The sequence below is a fragment of the Lotus japonicus genome, chromosome 3 (assembly GCF_012489685.1).
Source record: "Lotus japonicus ecotype B-129 chromosome 3, LjGifu_v1.2".
NCBI lineage: Eukaryota > Viridiplantae > Streptophyta > Magnoliopsida > Fabales > Fabaceae > Lotus > Lotus japonicus.
In genome coordinates, this window is record NC_080043.1 from 58,141,359 (window position 1) to 58,157,841 (window position 16,483).

The 16,483-nt window shown below is 37.4% G+C and overlaps 3 protein-coding genes across 5 annotated transcripts; 1 reads left to right on the forward strand and 2 right to left on the reverse strand.

Annotated features, from left to right (window-relative positions):
• The first annotated feature begins 2,975 nt into the window (after positions 1–2,975).
• Positions 2,976–4,776, forward strand: LOC130749525 (mitochondrial import inner membrane translocase subunit TIM10-like). Its single transcript, XM_057602893.1, has 5 exons — positions 2,976–3,132; positions 3,222–3,274; positions 3,634–3,672; positions 3,786–3,855; positions 4,499–4,776. The coding sequence occupies exons 1-5, from the start codon at positions 3,097–3,099 to the stop codon at positions 4,547–4,549; spliced, it is 249 nt and encodes an 82-aa protein (XP_057458876.1). The 5' UTR covers positions 2,976–3,096; the 3' UTR covers positions 4,550–4,776.
• A 1,034-nt stretch (positions 4,777–5,810) lies between these two features.
• Positions 5,811–7,868, reverse strand: LOC130749527 (uncharacterized). Of its 3 annotated transcripts, none has more exons than XM_057602894.1 (3): positions 7,734–7,868; positions 6,731–7,003; positions 5,811–6,560 (listed from the first exon to the last, which is right to left on the reverse strand). In XM_057602894.1, the coding sequence occupies exons 1-3, from the start codon at positions 7,864–7,866 to the stop codon at positions 6,526–6,528; spliced, it is 441 nt and encodes a 146-aa protein (XP_057458877.1). In that variant the 5' UTR covers positions 7,867–7,868; the 3' UTR covers positions 5,811–6,525. The 3 variants fall into 3 exon arrangements, with proteins under 3 accessions (XP_057458877.1, XP_057458879.1, XP_057458878.1); XM_057602896.1 differs by lacking the exon at positions 7,734–7,868 and adding an exon at positions 7,080–7,543; XM_057602895.1 differs by lacking the exon at positions 7,734–7,868 and adding an exon at positions 7,123–7,541.
• A 5,106-nt stretch (positions 7,869–12,974) lies between these two features.
• LOC130744403 (geranylgeranyl pyrophosphate synthase, chloroplastic-like) lies at positions 12,975–13,469 on the reverse strand. Its single transcript, XM_057596591.1, has one exon. The coding sequence runs from the start codon at positions 13,467–13,469 to the stop codon at positions 12,975–12,977; it is 495 nt and encodes a 164-aa protein (XP_057452574.1).
• Between the last annotated feature and the right edge of the window lie 3,014 nt (positions 13,470–16,483).

Consider the following 16,483-nt stretch of genomic DNA (forward strand, 5'->3'; position numbering starts at 1 on the left):
CAATACATTATGAGTTTATCCATTGTTTGGTGATGACATTGTATTGTATAAGTTTATCCATCAAAGTCCCCTTATACGTTAAAATGACGTATTATTTAATCCATCATGTGAGTGATAGATAAGGCAATAGGCCTGTCCAACTTTTTTGGGCCCGACCGAAACCGACCGACCCGCTACCAAAAAAGGCCTTCTCGGTTCGGTCGGGTCGGGTGGCGGGTTGAGTAATGGAAAAAACCGGCTCCATTTGGGTTGGTTCGGTCGGTTACGGTTTGGAGCCTGGTCCGACCGAACCGACCGAACCCAATATAAAAAAAAAAATTTCACCCGGCCCAATAAGGCCCAAACCCAACCCAAAGTCCCAAACTAAACCTAATAATCCGCCGGCTCCTCTCTCTTTCTCTTCACTTCTTCCTCTTCTTCTTCTTCTCTCAATTCTCAAACCCTACCTCTCACTCTCAAACCCGCCGCCGCCACCACCCTTCTCCTCTTCTTCTTCTTCTTCTCTCAAACCCGCCGCCGCCACCACCCTTCTCCTCTTCTTCTTCTTCTTCTTCTCTCAAACCCGCCACCACCACCCTTCTCCCCTTCTTCTTCTTCTCTCCAAACCCTAGCCGCCACCACCCTTCTCCTTATCCTCTGCGCCGCCATCCTCTGCGTCCTCACACATCTCAAACCCTAGCGGCATAGCCACTCCACCACCACACTCCACAGTTCTCCTCATCCTCCCGCCACCACCCTTCTCAAACCCTAGCCACTCCACCACCACAGTGCATGGCTTTTTCCTTCACACGTCTCAAACCTCCATGCTTCTCTGATTCGAAAGAGTTTGCTCATCTTCATTGCCATCGATTCTGATGTGAAATCGCAAGGATGAAGTGAACAACCTCTTTCGCATGAGGAAAGCAATGGAAAACTTGGGGTGTCCACCGGTCAATCGCAAGGATAAAACCCAGAGGCGACAAACCCTGAAGGAGGACAAAGAGGATGAAGAACCCATGGTCCACCGCCACAGATCTGCCCTGAATCATCATGCAAGAGAGCTTCCTGAGTCCTTTGTCTCCTTATTTTTTTGATTTTTCTTGTTTTGTTCTAATTTTCTGGATTAAGGTTATGTATTATGTATTATGTATGATCTAGATCTACTCTTCTTTGTTTTTCTTGCGAGTTTTTCTTTGAATTCATACCCTAAAAATGGTTCTGGTCCAACTTCTTCTTTTTTTGTCAATGGCCCAACACCCGTTTGAACCCACCCGATCCACCCGTAACCCGCCAAACCCGCACCCGAACATAACCGAACTTGTATATGGTCGGAAACGGGCCCATTTTGCTTGTGCTTGGGCTCGTTCGGTTTGGGCTTTTTGGGCCCGAAACCGACCAAACCCGACCGATGGACAGGCCTGTAAGGCATGATAAGGTTGTGACGTATAAGTCACCATCACCACCACCCTCTATTGCTGCCAACTTACACCACCATTGGCACCACCACCGCCACCACCCGATCACCGCCGCCGCCGCCACCACCGCCCTACCATCACCACTGGTGTTGCCACCACCACCACCGCCGCCGCCCTACCGCCACCACCACCATAATTGCCGCCACCACAACCCTATCGCCACCACCACCATAATCGCTGCCACCACTCTATTGCCACCACCGACACCACAACCACCACCCTATCGCCACCACCACCACCATTGCCTCCACCCTCCACCGTCGCCGCCACCGCCTTACCACCACCACACCCTATCGTCGCCAACACCACAACCACCATCGCTGCCACCACCGCCGCCGCCCAACCGCCACCACAACCACCACCTTATTGCCACCACAACCACCATTGCCTCCACCCTCCACTATAGCCGCCACCGCCTTACCACCACCACCACCGCCCTATCATCGCCACCACCACAATCACCATCGCTGCCACCACCACCACCAACCTATCTCCACTATCACCACCACCGCCACCAACACCAACCTACCACCATTGCCACCACCACCACCAACCTACCATTACTTCCATCACCACCGCCACCACCGTTATAATCACCTCCATATTTGATTTTTATTATATAATTATTCAATACTTCATTAAACATAAAATTGCATTAATTTAAACGATATGGTAAATTATACAGAGTATGTCCAAACGCTGGATAGTATAAGAAAGTTATCAGGGCTTATACTATCAGGCCTAATACTATCAGGTCTTATACTATCAGGCCTTATACTATACGTCGAACCAAACGGGCCCTTAGTAGAACATCATGTGTAATTATGTATAAGACCAAAATCGTGTTAATTTTTTTTTGGTACAAAGGAAAAGAATAATCGTGTTGATTTCGTTCGGGTTGTTAGATTGGTATCTAGAACTAAATCTTAAAATTTTTTTTTTGCTTGTCAGTTTTTTATGTATACAATTTTTAACATGAGTAAAAAAAAGATTCTTTATTTTTAATCAATTATATAATTGTTAATTAATTCTAAATGTGATAATAATATTTGATACTCCCTCCGTCCCCATTTATAAGTCACTTTTTGTGAGTTTTTCTTGTCCCAAAATATTAGTCACTTTATAATATCAATGAAGCATTTAATACATTTTTCCAAGGTTACCCTCATTTAATATGAAAGAGATAGTGTGATTTTGAAAAGAAATATTAATTTGGAGAGAGAAGCTCATGGGCAATCTAGGAAAATTGCTAAAACTTTTTACCAATTTATTGCTAGCAACAACTTTTCTTAATCCTAGAGAATTAGGTAAAAATGACTTATAAATGGGGACAGAGGGAGTAACAAATATGGTCAAAACAGATAATGTATGTTATGAAAATTGTTATTTTATATTATAAAGTTTAAAATGTATTAATATAGAGCATAGTTTTAAAGCTTGGCTCGGACCAACCGGTCCGCTCGGGACTCAAACCTAAGGTCAATCCGGTCTAAGGTTTAGATCGGTTGTGTCATCAAACCGGTCTAACTCGGAACGAACAAATCATACTTCGGGTTTAGGGTTTATTTGCAGTTCACAATCAACGTAACACTAGCGCTCGATCGCTCATCTTCTTCCTTCCATAGCTGAATTTCTGTTCGGAATGGCTGCACCACCTTCCGCCCTTGATAAAGAACAGGTATTCTTCTCGTTTTTAATTCCTTGTTGGAAAAATTGATTCCCAATTTGAATTCAAGTTTGATTAATTTATTATTGTTGATGGAGCAGATTTTTGGAATGGCTGAAAAGGAGATGGAATACAGGGTCGAATTGTTCAACAAGTAGGTGTTTGGATTCACTGTTTGCACATAATCCACACTGTTTACTTAAATGCTAATAGCATGTTTGGTTCCACATTGAAATGCTCTAGAATCACTTCTGGTTAAATCGTGAAACCAAACATGTTATAAGACACCTGATGATGCAACTGTCAACCTTTGTTTACCTTGGTATTAACTCACCTGATGAACTTCATTTCAATGTAGAAATTAAGGCAGGTTCTTAGTTGGAGTAGAAAAAATTTCTGTATAGTGTTTGCTGTTGTTAGCAAGTTTAATTAGGATCTAACTATTTTTTTTGGGAAGATTCATTGGCGGTTTAACAATTGATTTGGCCTAACGCGCTGTTCTTTACCATTCAGGATGACCCAGACCTGTTTCAACAAGTGTGTTGAGAACAGGTAAGAATAACTCTTCTCCAATTGCATAAAACAGTTTGAGGAAGGGTCATGTTTGATGATCCTTTAACTGAATGTGGATGATGCAATATTTGTTTATGACTTTGTCTTCTCAGGTACAAGGAGTCTGAGCTAAATATGGGTGAAAATAGTTGCATTGACCGCTGTGTTTCAAAATATTGGCATGTAAGATGTTGCTTATGTTCACTTTGGATGTGTCACTGTCATTTTTTCTACACTATTAGTCATTCTTTTTCCTCATATAGATTCAATTCTGGTTGTTTTCCATGCTAACTGGTAACTGCTTAGACATCAGTTTCTTAGATGTTTTAGTATAATAGTATGCAATCTTGGCGGTGTTAAATAATTTTTATCTGTTCATATGTGCGCTAAGTTTGAAATTTCTTCTGTTTAAGTCTTGATAATTTGATGTGATGCAGAACAATTTAGGGTGCATTTTGATTTACAACTTTATTAAGCCATAAGCGCTGATCGCATAAGAGCTATTCCTAAGCTAATTTGAGAAACTTAGTATAAGTAAGTTGTAGGTAAGCATAAGCTCTTATTTATAAGCTAATCTGAACATCTTATGAAAATAAGCTCCAAACAGCTTATAGGTAGGCCACAAGCTATTTACATAACCCTCTCAAACACTTGCATAAGCGCTTATGTTATAAGTTAAGCTCAAATAAGTTCTTCCAAACAAGCCCTTTATATATGGATTATAGAAGTTCTGATTTCATTATGTTTTTTTGCTTTCACAAACTGGAAACTGCAAGTGTTGACTGTATTCATAGTCTTGTCTGAAGAGTTTTTTTTGTTGGGCCAGGTTACTAATTTAATTGGTCAGCTGCTTGGTTCTGGGAGGCCTCCAATGTAAACCAATTATACTGCTGCTTGAGCTTTCTTTTGTGGTTAGCTCTGTCTAAGCTACCACTACATATTAGAAGTTGCTGCCTGAGGAAAAAGCCTAAATTGAATATTCTGTGAGCTTGAGATAGCCCTTGGTAAACTCTAGAAATAAATTTTCAGTTAATTAAGTTCATTCTTTCTTTCTGAATTTTTTACTTTTAGGCTTCACCACAGTTTATCGTGGTGTTAACTTTATTGCTTTTGCATTGCTCTTGGGCCCCATGCGATGATATTTATGTTCTCTTTGGATGGGAAGTGAAAATAACTTGCCAAATGAAAGAAAATAATATAGAAGGAAAAGAAAATACAGAGAAAAGCAAATAGAATTAAACATGAAGGGATCCAAATCCCTCAAAGGGATACAGAGTATGGCTTTGACGTTTTGTTAACACACTGCGATGTATTTTGTAGACTCTCCAAAGCCATTTTCTCGCCAAACTTAAAGCAGAAAACTAATACTACTCCCCTGCATGTATGCTTTTAAGTTTAACTCCCCTGCATTTTCATTTACCAACAAAAAACAAACTTCCCTGCATTTCATGCCTTTTCCAAACACATAAAGATATCATTTTTCAGTCATATTCCTTCCTTTCAACTTCCATCCTTTCAAATTTCTTTGAAACAATGTGTTTGTGATCAATTTTTAATCCACTTTTTCTTAATTGTACCTGAAATATCTTTTACAAATGTCGTATTAAGGAATTAATGCCTCATTTCATGGAAATTAAATTTATGGATAAAACTTGTGATTCTTCGTGTGGGAAATTAATGGCAAATGAGAGAGAAACCAAAGAAAATGAGGGTATTATAAAATTGCAGAATTAAAACATAAGGTCAGAAAACATGTTAATATTGAAATATCGTAACAATAAAAAAATGTTTTAGGGACTTGTATTTGTTTACTTTTCATTTTAGTTTTATCTTAAAACCACAAACAATCTGTGAGAGAAGTAATCTGTACATATTTTGGATCCAAAAAAAATTAATTGGGCTGTAGAGTTGGGTGATTACGTAAGTCTGCAGAGTGTAGATAAAAAAAAACGTAAGTGGTTCTCTTCTTAATCTTTCCAATGTGGGACATTATGTTTCGACAAGCGTAAACACTGGATAGAAATAATTATACAGATAGAGCATTTTGATATTTTCAGCTTTAGAAAATTAGTCAATGAGCATGATATTTAGTATCTTGAAGCCTATTGAAGAAAATACTGGATAAATATACACAGAGGGACAGGAAAAGGTAATATACATTAAACTTCTATGCTTTCTGGTAGAACGTTGTTCATCATCAGGTTACATAATCAGCGCCTCACGTACAGAGTTGGTGATACTATAGTTACTTACATTATCGATGAACTACACAATAACATGTAGCGATTATCAGCAAGAGAAAAAACAAGTTCTAATTATCATGTTTTGTAAATAATTTATATTCCAATGTATTCAGGTAAAATTATAAGATCAACAATTCAAATGAGAGCTTGCACCATTTCTGAGGTGCTTTATTCACGAAATCGATATAGCCTTGGGTGACTTGACCACTACAGCAGCAAGCTCATCATTTGGCTGCTAGTCATTTGAATGACAATACAAAACAAAGTTGTGGGTGTAGGCACCACCCAAAGTCCCACATTGTTAAACACTGGCTTTATTCTTTATGATCTTTTCTAGATTCATGAGATGTTCACATGGAATAAATCCAGTGAACATCTTTATGTGGAGGTGGAAGTGCTGGTCACATGAAAAGTAGTCTTCTTTCCTAATTCCATCAACTATCCAATCAATTGAGTCCTCAGCACCAACAAAAAAACTTCTGAGTTACACTAATCCCCTAAACTTACAATTGAGGAGAAATTTGAGGGTTGCTCAAGAGATCAATTTATGAGGAGGTGGAAGTGCTGGAAAGGCAGTTTATGTGACATTGGTTGTAACGAGATCAAGATTTTATTTGTCAAATTCCCATATAACCCCTCCATCCTCTGCAATATCAAAATAAGAGACCATGACAACAATATCAAATTTGGAATGGAATTTAAACAAATAAGAATAAACACACTAGTTTTCAGAGCAGATTTTGTTAAGAACTAAATGATCCGAGTATATTTTTTCCAGTTTAATTGAAATGAAAAAGAGAACAAAATTATTTTACCTTTCACTTTCTTATCAATCCAGGCTTCCACAAGCATTCCAGCACCGATTCCACCGGCAATACAAGCACCACAGAACAACATGGCAGAGGATAGTGGCCATCGAGGAAGGAAATAGTAGTCCGGTATTTGCCTCACTTTCTTTGGGAGTCGTTTCTTGATAGGTGGTTGAACGCTAGGGTTTTGCTGCATCTCACCACCAACAGCTTTCCAATCCACCCCTTTAAATGGATCTCTTGCATCTTCGCTTCCCATCGCACCTCTATTTAAACAACCTTATAAACAAACAGGACATTAATTCAAAAGTTGAGTTAGGGATGGACAAATGCACCAAAGAAAGAGAATGCTTACTGAGATGAAGAATAACAACTCAGAAAAAACTAAATTAGAATACCATAGAATAAGGACCCAAGTATAAGGCGATGGAGTTGCAAATTTGTGGGACACGCTGACAGACAGGATTTGGTTTCATTTTATATTTGGCACCTCTAAAGTGAGGGTCACTGAAGGGTTGTTCATGAATCTATTCAATTTGAAAATGGTTTGTTTCCTTCTAGCACTAGCATAATTAATTTAATTTGACATTCTTTGGGACGCAAGGGTAAATTGTGAGGAGTTATATGAATATTATATCATAAGAAAAGTCAGGCAACAAACCTTTGTGTGCTATAAACCTTCCATCAAATCAAGACAAACAAACAAAAAAATCAAATGAAGTATGAAGCAGAGAATAATTTAGGGAAAGAGGTGGGTTCCAATGCAAAATATATAAAAAAAAAAAAAGAGACACAGGATGAATTGGGAATCAGTAGTCAAACTCTTCACTTTCAATGAAAGGAGCAGCTGATAAACCTTTGTAGGGAGAACCATATATAAATATGCAACAGCAATAGGTATGAGGAAACACCAAATACAATGAGCTATTGGTAATATGCAACAACAATAGGTACGAGGAAACACCAAATACAATGAGATATTGGTAAGTTCAATTAAATAATTACTCACGGTCAGCATGGGGAACTTTATGTTTAGAGAACAAAATTGTTTTCGAAGAAAACCAGAAAAACAAGACTTCAAAATAGTTAGGGAACCAACTTAAATATATAGAAAGGAAAAAGTTTTGTGTGAAGCATGCCATCATCCTTCATTTTGGACTCTTATAGCCTACTGCATATATTCCTTTCTTATAGCTATTAATGTTATCCAATTTCATATTTAGCCACTTACCAATAAATTGGATAAACTAGTGGCTTCTAGGGATTCCATTAAATAACTTTGAGCCATAAAAAAGGGCACTGATCCCAAAAACTCCTAACAGTGCCAATGTAATGCAATTTAAGTACAAGTAAGTCTACTGCAAAAAAAAACGAAATAATAAATAAAAAGCACCCCCCCCCCCCCCCCAAGCACAGTGCATGCTCCCACCATTGTTGGAAAACTGAAATTTGATACTGACAATGTGAGCAAAACCATCAAATAAAGGCAAGAATGAAAGAAGTCCTAGGATAAAAACATTCACATAAAACATTGCTTCAGCACTATATGTGTAACACACCATTTTCCATTATTAGGTTATTTATTATTTTATTTTAATTATTATTATGATATATGATAATTAAACAATTATGTGATATATGAAGCGAGTAATTTATTTAATTTATATTTGAGTGAGATAAGATTAAATTAGATAAGGTTGTTGGGTTTAGGTGATATATGGAGTGGAGCCCACTAGTAATACTAGTTTAGGGTTAGGAGTGAAATAAATAGAAAAAAGAAAGAAAGAGAAATCAGAATTAGAAGAGCAGAACAAAGAAGGAGAAAGCGTGAAAACAGAGAAGAAGGAGAGGAGAAAAGAGCAGAAAACCTAGATTTGATCTTCAAGAGGTAAGGGTTTGGATTCATGTTCTATGGATTGGTATGATAGCTGATAATGATAGAAAGCCTGATTTAGGAACCCTAGGATGCAGTTGAATTTAGGGTTATGAATTGTGGGTGGAATAGAGGGGGTAGCGCGCCGCGCATGAGGCTGCAGAAATTTACGAGCTCTTGAACCCTATTTCGAGCTGTGTTCATGACCGAATTTGAAGAAGTAGTCTTCATAAAAGTTGTAGCTCTTTCTGTTATAAAATGTTTTCCGCTGGTTTCACGTCATTCCGACGTCTGTAGCTCGAGTTATATGTGTTTTAGTGAGGATAGGTTAAGCTGTCTCGTTTCTCACGAACTGCTGTTAGTGTTAGATTTTTCCTGAATTTTGTACTTCGAATATAGACTTGAAAATTTACAGGGATTTACAAAACGTGTATAGTAAACTATGATAAAAATATTAGATTTTTCTGAGTGAATTTGAGGTATTTAAAAATTCGCCTAGGTTGTTGTACAGTTTATAACCGTTCTGAATAAAATCAGTCATTTTAGGTGCAAATGTTGTTTTCGAAAAAGATGTGGTGCGCGCGCGTGGTGATGCGCAAGGCACGGTGGCGCGTGGCCATGGCGAGGGTTGCGTGCGAGGGAGGTGGCGCATGTAGGTAGTAGTGCGCGCATGAGGGGGATGATGCATGAGATGACGAGTTTTTGAGGAAAATTAGGAAGAATCCAATTTTTGTATAATAGTTGCAAAATCTCTTATATATGAATTATATTTAATTTATATATGTTTAATAGTTCATTATATGATATTGTTTCTGAATTGATGTTATGTGTTAAGTTGCTAAGTTACTGTGATTGCAAGTTGTGTGATTGATAACATGTAAGTGTGTGTTTTGTGAAATTGGAGATGATGTGAATTGTTGAGCTGGTGATGAATATGCTAAAATAATTAAGACTTGGAGATGGTCTGAATATGCATATGTTAGTTGAGTTTTGCATAATACACTGCATAGTTGTCAAGAGGCAATGTTTGCTAGTTCTCGTGGAGGCTAGTGACTTGTCCCAAAACTGGAGTGGTTTTGAAGCCTAGAGTGAGGGCTTTATTGGTGGTTATATGTCTAGAGTGGACGCGGTGATACCGCTAAGGATAACAACTTTGGTACCAAAGGCATTTGCACGGGTCTCACTTGAGTCATATGCGTTAGAGAGTTGTTGATGCTAATTAATGATAATTGTGATATTTTTTGAGATTTGATGTTGTGGTAATTGGAGACAATAATATTTACTTACTTGATGCTATGAATTATGGAGTATTGTCATAACTATGAGATTAATTGATTATATTAACTTACATAATTTATTATTTGTAAGTAGAGTGTGAAGAATTTATGTGGAACATAGATAAACTTTTACATTATTTATTATTATGCTTATCCATATGATATGAGTTCTCACCCTTCTGTTGGAATGATGTTCTATGCGACATCGCTCAGGTACCGAAGACAATGGAGTTTCTCGCAAGGGTTAGTTGGAGGAGCTAGTCTTTCATTTATGGTTTAGTTAGGGGAGTCATGCTCTGTTATGTAACACGGGGAAAACGTTTAGCTTTGTACCTTGATGTTAAGAGTTATTTTATGAACTCTCTTTATTCATTCTTGGATTATGTTTTATTTTGGAGTTAAAAAATAAATCCGTTGTGCTATGCATAAGATCTTATGACACTAAAGTTGGAAATTTATATATTTATTTTGAGCATGACAGGTGTTTTGATTTATGGTTTTGGAGAATAAGTGTGACACCCTCTGTGTTATGTATTTTACTCTAATTTAAGCTATAATATATATGCAGGGTTTAGAGGGTGTTACAATATGTCCATTCAGTCCATTTCTTTTATCAGTGAAATTTTTGCTAATCACTAGTTCAAAATGATCGGTCAGTGACAGCAATCATGAAACCTATCCACCAGAAGAATATATAAACAACATGTCATCATTAGTTTGCCACCTTACATATCTTTCAATATTTCATGTTTCAAAGCATATGTATATTCTTAAAATAAGCTATAAGAACTGCATAAATGAAACTTTCCAAATTGAAAGAACCAGTATCATCAGGCAAATAGCTACAGAAAAAATTAAAAGGGAGCATAATACCATAATGCTAATAATAACATTTAGAGTTTAGAGAAACCAATTCTCTTTAGTCTCTTATAACCAGTGTTATAAAACTCAGACTGGTGATCAACTCGGTCGAGGCACTGGGTCAATGAGTCAATGGTTCCACCATTGGATCATTGGTTGAACCGTTTGACTTGGTTGACAATTAAAAAAAAAATCAAAATACCATAACAAATACCATTACAAAATATCACAAAAACAACAAGGAATGTTTTACCACAACAAAATGTCACAACTCTACAAGAATTCACAATTAAAAATTTAACTGAAATAGAGAAAGATACAATACAACTATACAAGACTTCACAATTGAAAATTTAACTGAAATAGAGAAAGATACATCTACAATACGGGTTCATTAGAAATCAATTTTTTTCCACCTGCTTGCTTCAACTTCAAGCAGGTGCAAAACATGGCAAACTTCACATAATACAGCAACTAAGCAATACAACTATACAAACTGTCAAAAAAAGAACTAATGAAAACAAATCAAAATACTGAAATAGAGAAAGATACAATACAACTGTACAAGAGATAAACTAATAATACAGCAGCTAAGCTTAAAATAGAAACAGGAAACTAGGAAAGGGTCTTTCAAAATTGGATTCCATTAAATAAAAATAGGAAACTAGGAAATTGTAAAGAAACTTTTTGACAAAAAATGCTCGAATCAACTGATCGGCCTACTTTCAAGAGCTCACAGAAGTGGTAAGAAACCAAAGTGGATGACTAACTCTCAATGGTTGTGTCTAGAAGAGCACAAAAGGACTGAGAAGTTTCAAAAAGTTTTAAGACAAGCAATTAAAAATAAGCCTAGTGGACCCACTCACACAGGGGGTGCCACACCCTTCGCTGAGTGTGCTATACAAAATGTAAGTCTTCCAACTTACTTCTAAATACGCTTGTTTTACATTTATATTGTATATTTTTAATAATTATATTCTGCAAATTATTCTAGCTTGAAAAAATGGAGCCCGACAAACAAATATGTTTGGAAAGATCAACAAAGACCTCCATACGAAAGACGGGTCTTGGGTGAAAGATGATTCAAAAAATATGCATGTAAATACTAATTGGAATTAGATTATATAGTAGATCTTTATAGTTTATTTGCTGATTGTTTTAATGACCGTTTTTGCAGGATTGATTATCCACTTCTCTGTCTTTCTTCTGCTGTCAATTGCAATTCTTCACATTTGTTTCGTACGATTAAACCTATTGGTTTACTGGGTTCTACCTATATGTTTGTTACGATAAAACCTTTCATGACTTCACATTTATTTCGTACAAGAAAGCCCAGTTTTAATTTTTCAATTACTCAAGCTATCCATCATAGACGGAAATCAGAAAAACCAATGCACGAAGATGCAATGAAAGATGATTCAGTTAAAGGAGATGAGAATGAGAAGATCATTCACACTTTACTGGTAACCCAATGTTTTTTTTGTGGTCAATAGTTGATATTTCATTGAAAGAAGGCATAGGCCCAAAAAAAGGCCCAAGAACCTCAGTAACCAATACAGCAGTGGTTCGCGAAGGCCCTTACCGAAAACAGTTAAACTATGTGGCTCGCTTAGCTGTTAAACAGAGGAAACTAGAACGGAACAGAAAAAACAGTGCATGTGACCAGAAACAGTTTGCTAAAGCATTAAAGGGGGGAAAGTGTGAAAGGTGTAGCCATTAAAAACCAATATCCACCCTGCTTGACCAAGCACTTCCAAAAGATCAGTATGACGCAGCACTTAGTTATTGGGCTACTGATGAATTCAAAAAAACTTGAGTAAACAGCCATTTTGGTCCCTGGTTGTGTATTGCGGTGATGGAATGGTCCTCAATTTTTAAAAATGGTCATTTTTAATCCTTGAATGTGTCGACGTCGGTCAAGTTAGTCTTTTTTTCAATTTTCCGTTGGTCTCTGAGACGGAAAATGTCAAATGTCACATTTTTTACATGTTTGACATCCTACGTGGCTCTCCAACGGTTAAAATGAAAGTAAGTAAACACATTCAGGGACCAAAATGGCGGTTAACTCCAAAAAAATAACTTAACCATTATCTTCATCTTCATCCTCAATCTCACCTTCTTCTTTCATCATTTCCAGAAAACAAACACAAAATCCCCCAAATCTTCATCTCCATCATCTTTTTCCATATTCAACCATTAAACTTTAAAAACTCAAACATGTTACTCATATTCTTATTCTTCATTTTTGGGTCTTTTTATTCATTATTTTGCTTGATACCATGGTTTGGATCATCTCGATGGCGCACGCCGCTGAAATCACCATGGGCTCGGTCCCTCCGACGAGCTCACAAGCGGCGAGGCAGAGAACCGGCCTGACCCTCTTCCCGTCGGCGAGGAGGGAGTAGCGCACGGCCTCGTGGATCTTGAGAGGGTCCTGGAGCGAAACGGCGTCGTCGAGGGCCTGGTTAACCTGGGTCGCCTTTTGAATCATGTAGGACTTGAAATTGAAGGTGGGTTTTTCTTTCTCAGCCTCCACCGTCTCCTCCTTGGTCATCACCGCCGAAACAGTTGAAGAAGAACAGAGTTGGTACCTTTGGGGCTTTGCGGGGATAATTGGCGAAATGGGTATCTTCCTAAGGCCATGGAAGAGGTAAAAAGTTGGGGATCTGGATCTGGTAGCATGGTTCATCACGAAACTTGGGCGTGCCCATGTGTTGAGATTCACAAAACTCATATTGGGGGTTTCTTTTAGTGTGGGTTCTAAATTTGAGTTTTGGTTAATTGCATACACTACACAGTGGGATGATGCTAGAATCAGAAGAAAGGGTTGAAGGTAGTGATTGTATGAGGGTGTGATTTGCAGTGCATTGGTGTTGATTGAAATGGAGTTAAGGAAGCATAATGGAAATTGAAGAACTCACTAAGATGTACAGGTATGGGAGAGTGGGGGTGATAGGCAAATAGAGCAGATAAGCAGTGCCTACCAATGAGATTAGGACCAAGATAGGATCATATAAAATATATCTGGGATGTGGGATTAGATGATGAACTTTTTAAAGTTTAATGGTTGAATAGGGAAAAAGATGATGGAGGATGAAGATTTGGGATTTTGTGTTTGTTTTCTGGAAATAATGAAATAAGAAGGTGAGATTGAGGATGAAGATGAAGATGAGGTTGGAGATGATGGTTAAGTGATTTTTTGGAGTAAACCGTCATTTTGGTCCCTGAATGTGTTTACTTACTTTCATTTTGATTGCTGGAGAGCCACGTAGGATGCCAATGTGTAAAAAAACATGACATTTGACATTTTCCGTCTCAGGGACTAACGGAAAACTGAACAAAGGACCAACTTGACCGACGTCGACACATTCAAGGATTAAAAATGACCATTTTTAAAAGCTGAGGACCATTCTGTCACCGCTATACACAACCAGGGACCAAAATGGCTATTTACTCAAAAAACTTATGTGAAGGGCCAAGCATTAAGGTCTTTGAATAGGCCAAAGCCATTGCACAAAACAGTGATTATTACTGGCAAACCAAAAGACAAGAGCGAAGATAAATTTATCAAACCAGCTGGGAACAAGTAAGTAAGTTGGGCTGAATTTTTTCTTAACAGTAGTCGTTTAATTTTACTAATATTATCTATTTGCAGTTTGAAGTCCGCCAAAGTGACAAGCAGGGCAGTCTATAATGTCATCAAGAACAATTACAATGAGGGCCTGTTTCGGTATGCGACGATTCGTGAAAATCCAAAACTGCATAAAATATGGTTTGATTCTTTTAAAGAACAAGTGGCATGGGAAGCTAAAGATGAAGAAATTGTAAAGAAACGTTTTAACAGAAAATGCTCCAATCAACTGATCGGCCTACTTTTAAGAGCTCACAGAAGTGGTAAGAAGCCAAAGTAGATGACTGACTCTCAATGGTTGTGTCTAGAAGAGCACAAAAGGACTGAAAAGTTTCAAAAAGTTTTAAGACAAGCAATTAAAAATAAGCCTAGTGGACCCACTCATACAGGGGGTGCCACACCCTTCGCTGAGTGTGCTATACAAAATGTAAGTCTTCCAACTTACTTCTAAATACGCTTGTGTTACATTTATATTTTATATTTTTAATAATTATATTCTGCAAATTATTCTAGCTTAAAGAAATGGAGCCCGACAAACAAATATGTTTGGAAAGATCAACAAAGACCTCCATTTGAAGGATTGATTATCCACTTCTCTGTCTTTCTTCTGCTGCCAATTGAATTTCTTCACATTTGTTTCGTACGATTAAACCTATTAGTTTACTGGGTTCTACCTATATGTTTGCTACGATAAAACCTTTCATGGCTTCACATTTATTTCGTACAAGAAAGCCCAGTTTTAATTTTTCAATTACTCAAGCTATCCATCATAGATGGAAATCAGAAAAACCAATGCACGAAGATGCAATGAAAGATGATTCAGTTAAAGGAGATGAGAATGAGAAGATCATTCACACTTTGCTGGTAACCCAGTGTTTTTTTTTGTGGTCAATAGTTGGTATTTCATTGAAAGAAGGCTTAGGCCCAAAAAAAAGGCTCAAGAACCTCAGTAACCAATACAGAAGTGGTTCGCGAAGGCCCTTATAGAAAACAGTTAAACTTTGTGGCTCGCTTAGCTGTTAAACAGAGGAAACTAGAACGGAACAGAAAAAACAGTGCATGTGAAAAAACAGTGCATGTGACAAGAAACAGTTTGTCAAAGCATTGAAGGTGGGATAGTGTGAAAGGTGTAGCCATTAAAAACCAATATCCACCATGCCTGACCAAGCACTTCCTAAAGATCAGTATGATGCATCACTTAGTTATTGGGCTACTGATGAATTCAAAAAAACTTATGTGAAGGGCCAAGCATTAAGGTCTTTAAATAGGCCAAAGCCATTGCACAAAACAGTGATTATTACTGGCAAACCAAAAAACAAAGAGCGAAGATAAATTTATCAAACCAGCTTGGAACAAGTAAGTAAGTTGGGCTGAATTTTTTCTTAACAGTAGTCGTTTAATTTTACAAATATTATCTATTTGCAGTTTGAAGTCCGCCAAAGTGTCAAGCAGTGCAGTCTATAATGTCATCAAGAACAATTACAACGAGGGCCTGTTTCGGCATGCGACGATTCGTGAAAATCCAAAACTGCATAAAATATGGTTTGATTATTTCAAAGAACAAGTTGCATGGGAAGCTAAAGATGAAGAAATTGTAAAGAAACTTTTTGACAGAAAATGCTCCAATCAACTGATCGACCTACTTTCAAGAGCTCAAAGAAGTGGTAAGAAGCCAAAGTGGATGACTGACTCTCAATGGTTGTGTCTAGAAGAGCACAAAAGGACTGTCAAGTTTCAAAAAGTTTTAAGACAAGCAATTAAAAATAAGCCTAATGGACCCACTCACACAGGGGGTGCCACACCCTTCGCTGAGTGTGTTATACAAAATGTAAGTCTTCCAACTTACTTCTAAATATGCTTGTGTAACATTTATATTGTATATTTTTAATAATTATATTCTGCAAATTATTCTAGCTTGAAAAAATGGAGCCCGACAAACAAATATGTTTGGAAAGATCAACAATGACCTCCATATGAAAGATGGGTCTTGGGTGAAAGATGATTCAAAAAATATGCATGTAAATACAAATTGGAATTAGATTATATAGTAGATCTTTATAGTTTATTTGCTGATTGTTTTAATGACCGTTTTTGAAGGATTGATTATCCACTTCTTT

Bases quoted from the DNA above. Each gene is read 5' to 3' on its own strand.
- LOC130749525 (XM_057602893.1), top strand. From the start codon at position 3,097: ATGGCTGCACCACCTTCCGCCCTTGATAAAGAACAG. The intron at 3,133-3,221 runs GTATTCTTCTCG...TTGATGGAGCAG, and splicing joins CCGCCCTTGATAAAGAACAG to ATTTTTGGAATGGCTGAAAA. The intron at 3,275-3,633 runs GTAGGTGTTTGG...TTTACCATTCAG, and splicing joins AGGGTCGAATTGTTCAACAA to GATGACCCAGACCTGTTTCA.
- LOC130749527 (XM_057602894.1), bottom strand. From the start codon at position 7,866: ATGGCATGCTTCACACAAAACTTTTTCCTTTCTATATATTTAAGTTGG. The intron at 7,004-7,733 runs GTGAGTAATTAT...TTTGTTTATAAG, and splicing joins TAAAGTTCCCCATGCTGACC to GTTGTTTAAATAGAGGTGCG. The intron at 6,561-6,730 runs GTAAAATAATTT...TTGATATTGCAG, and splicing joins GATTGATAAGAAAGTGAAAG to AGGATGGAGGGGTTATATGG.
- LOC130744403 (XM_057596591.1), bottom strand. From the start codon at position 13,469: ATGAGTTTTGTGAATCTCAACACATGGGCACGCCCAAGTTTCGTGATG.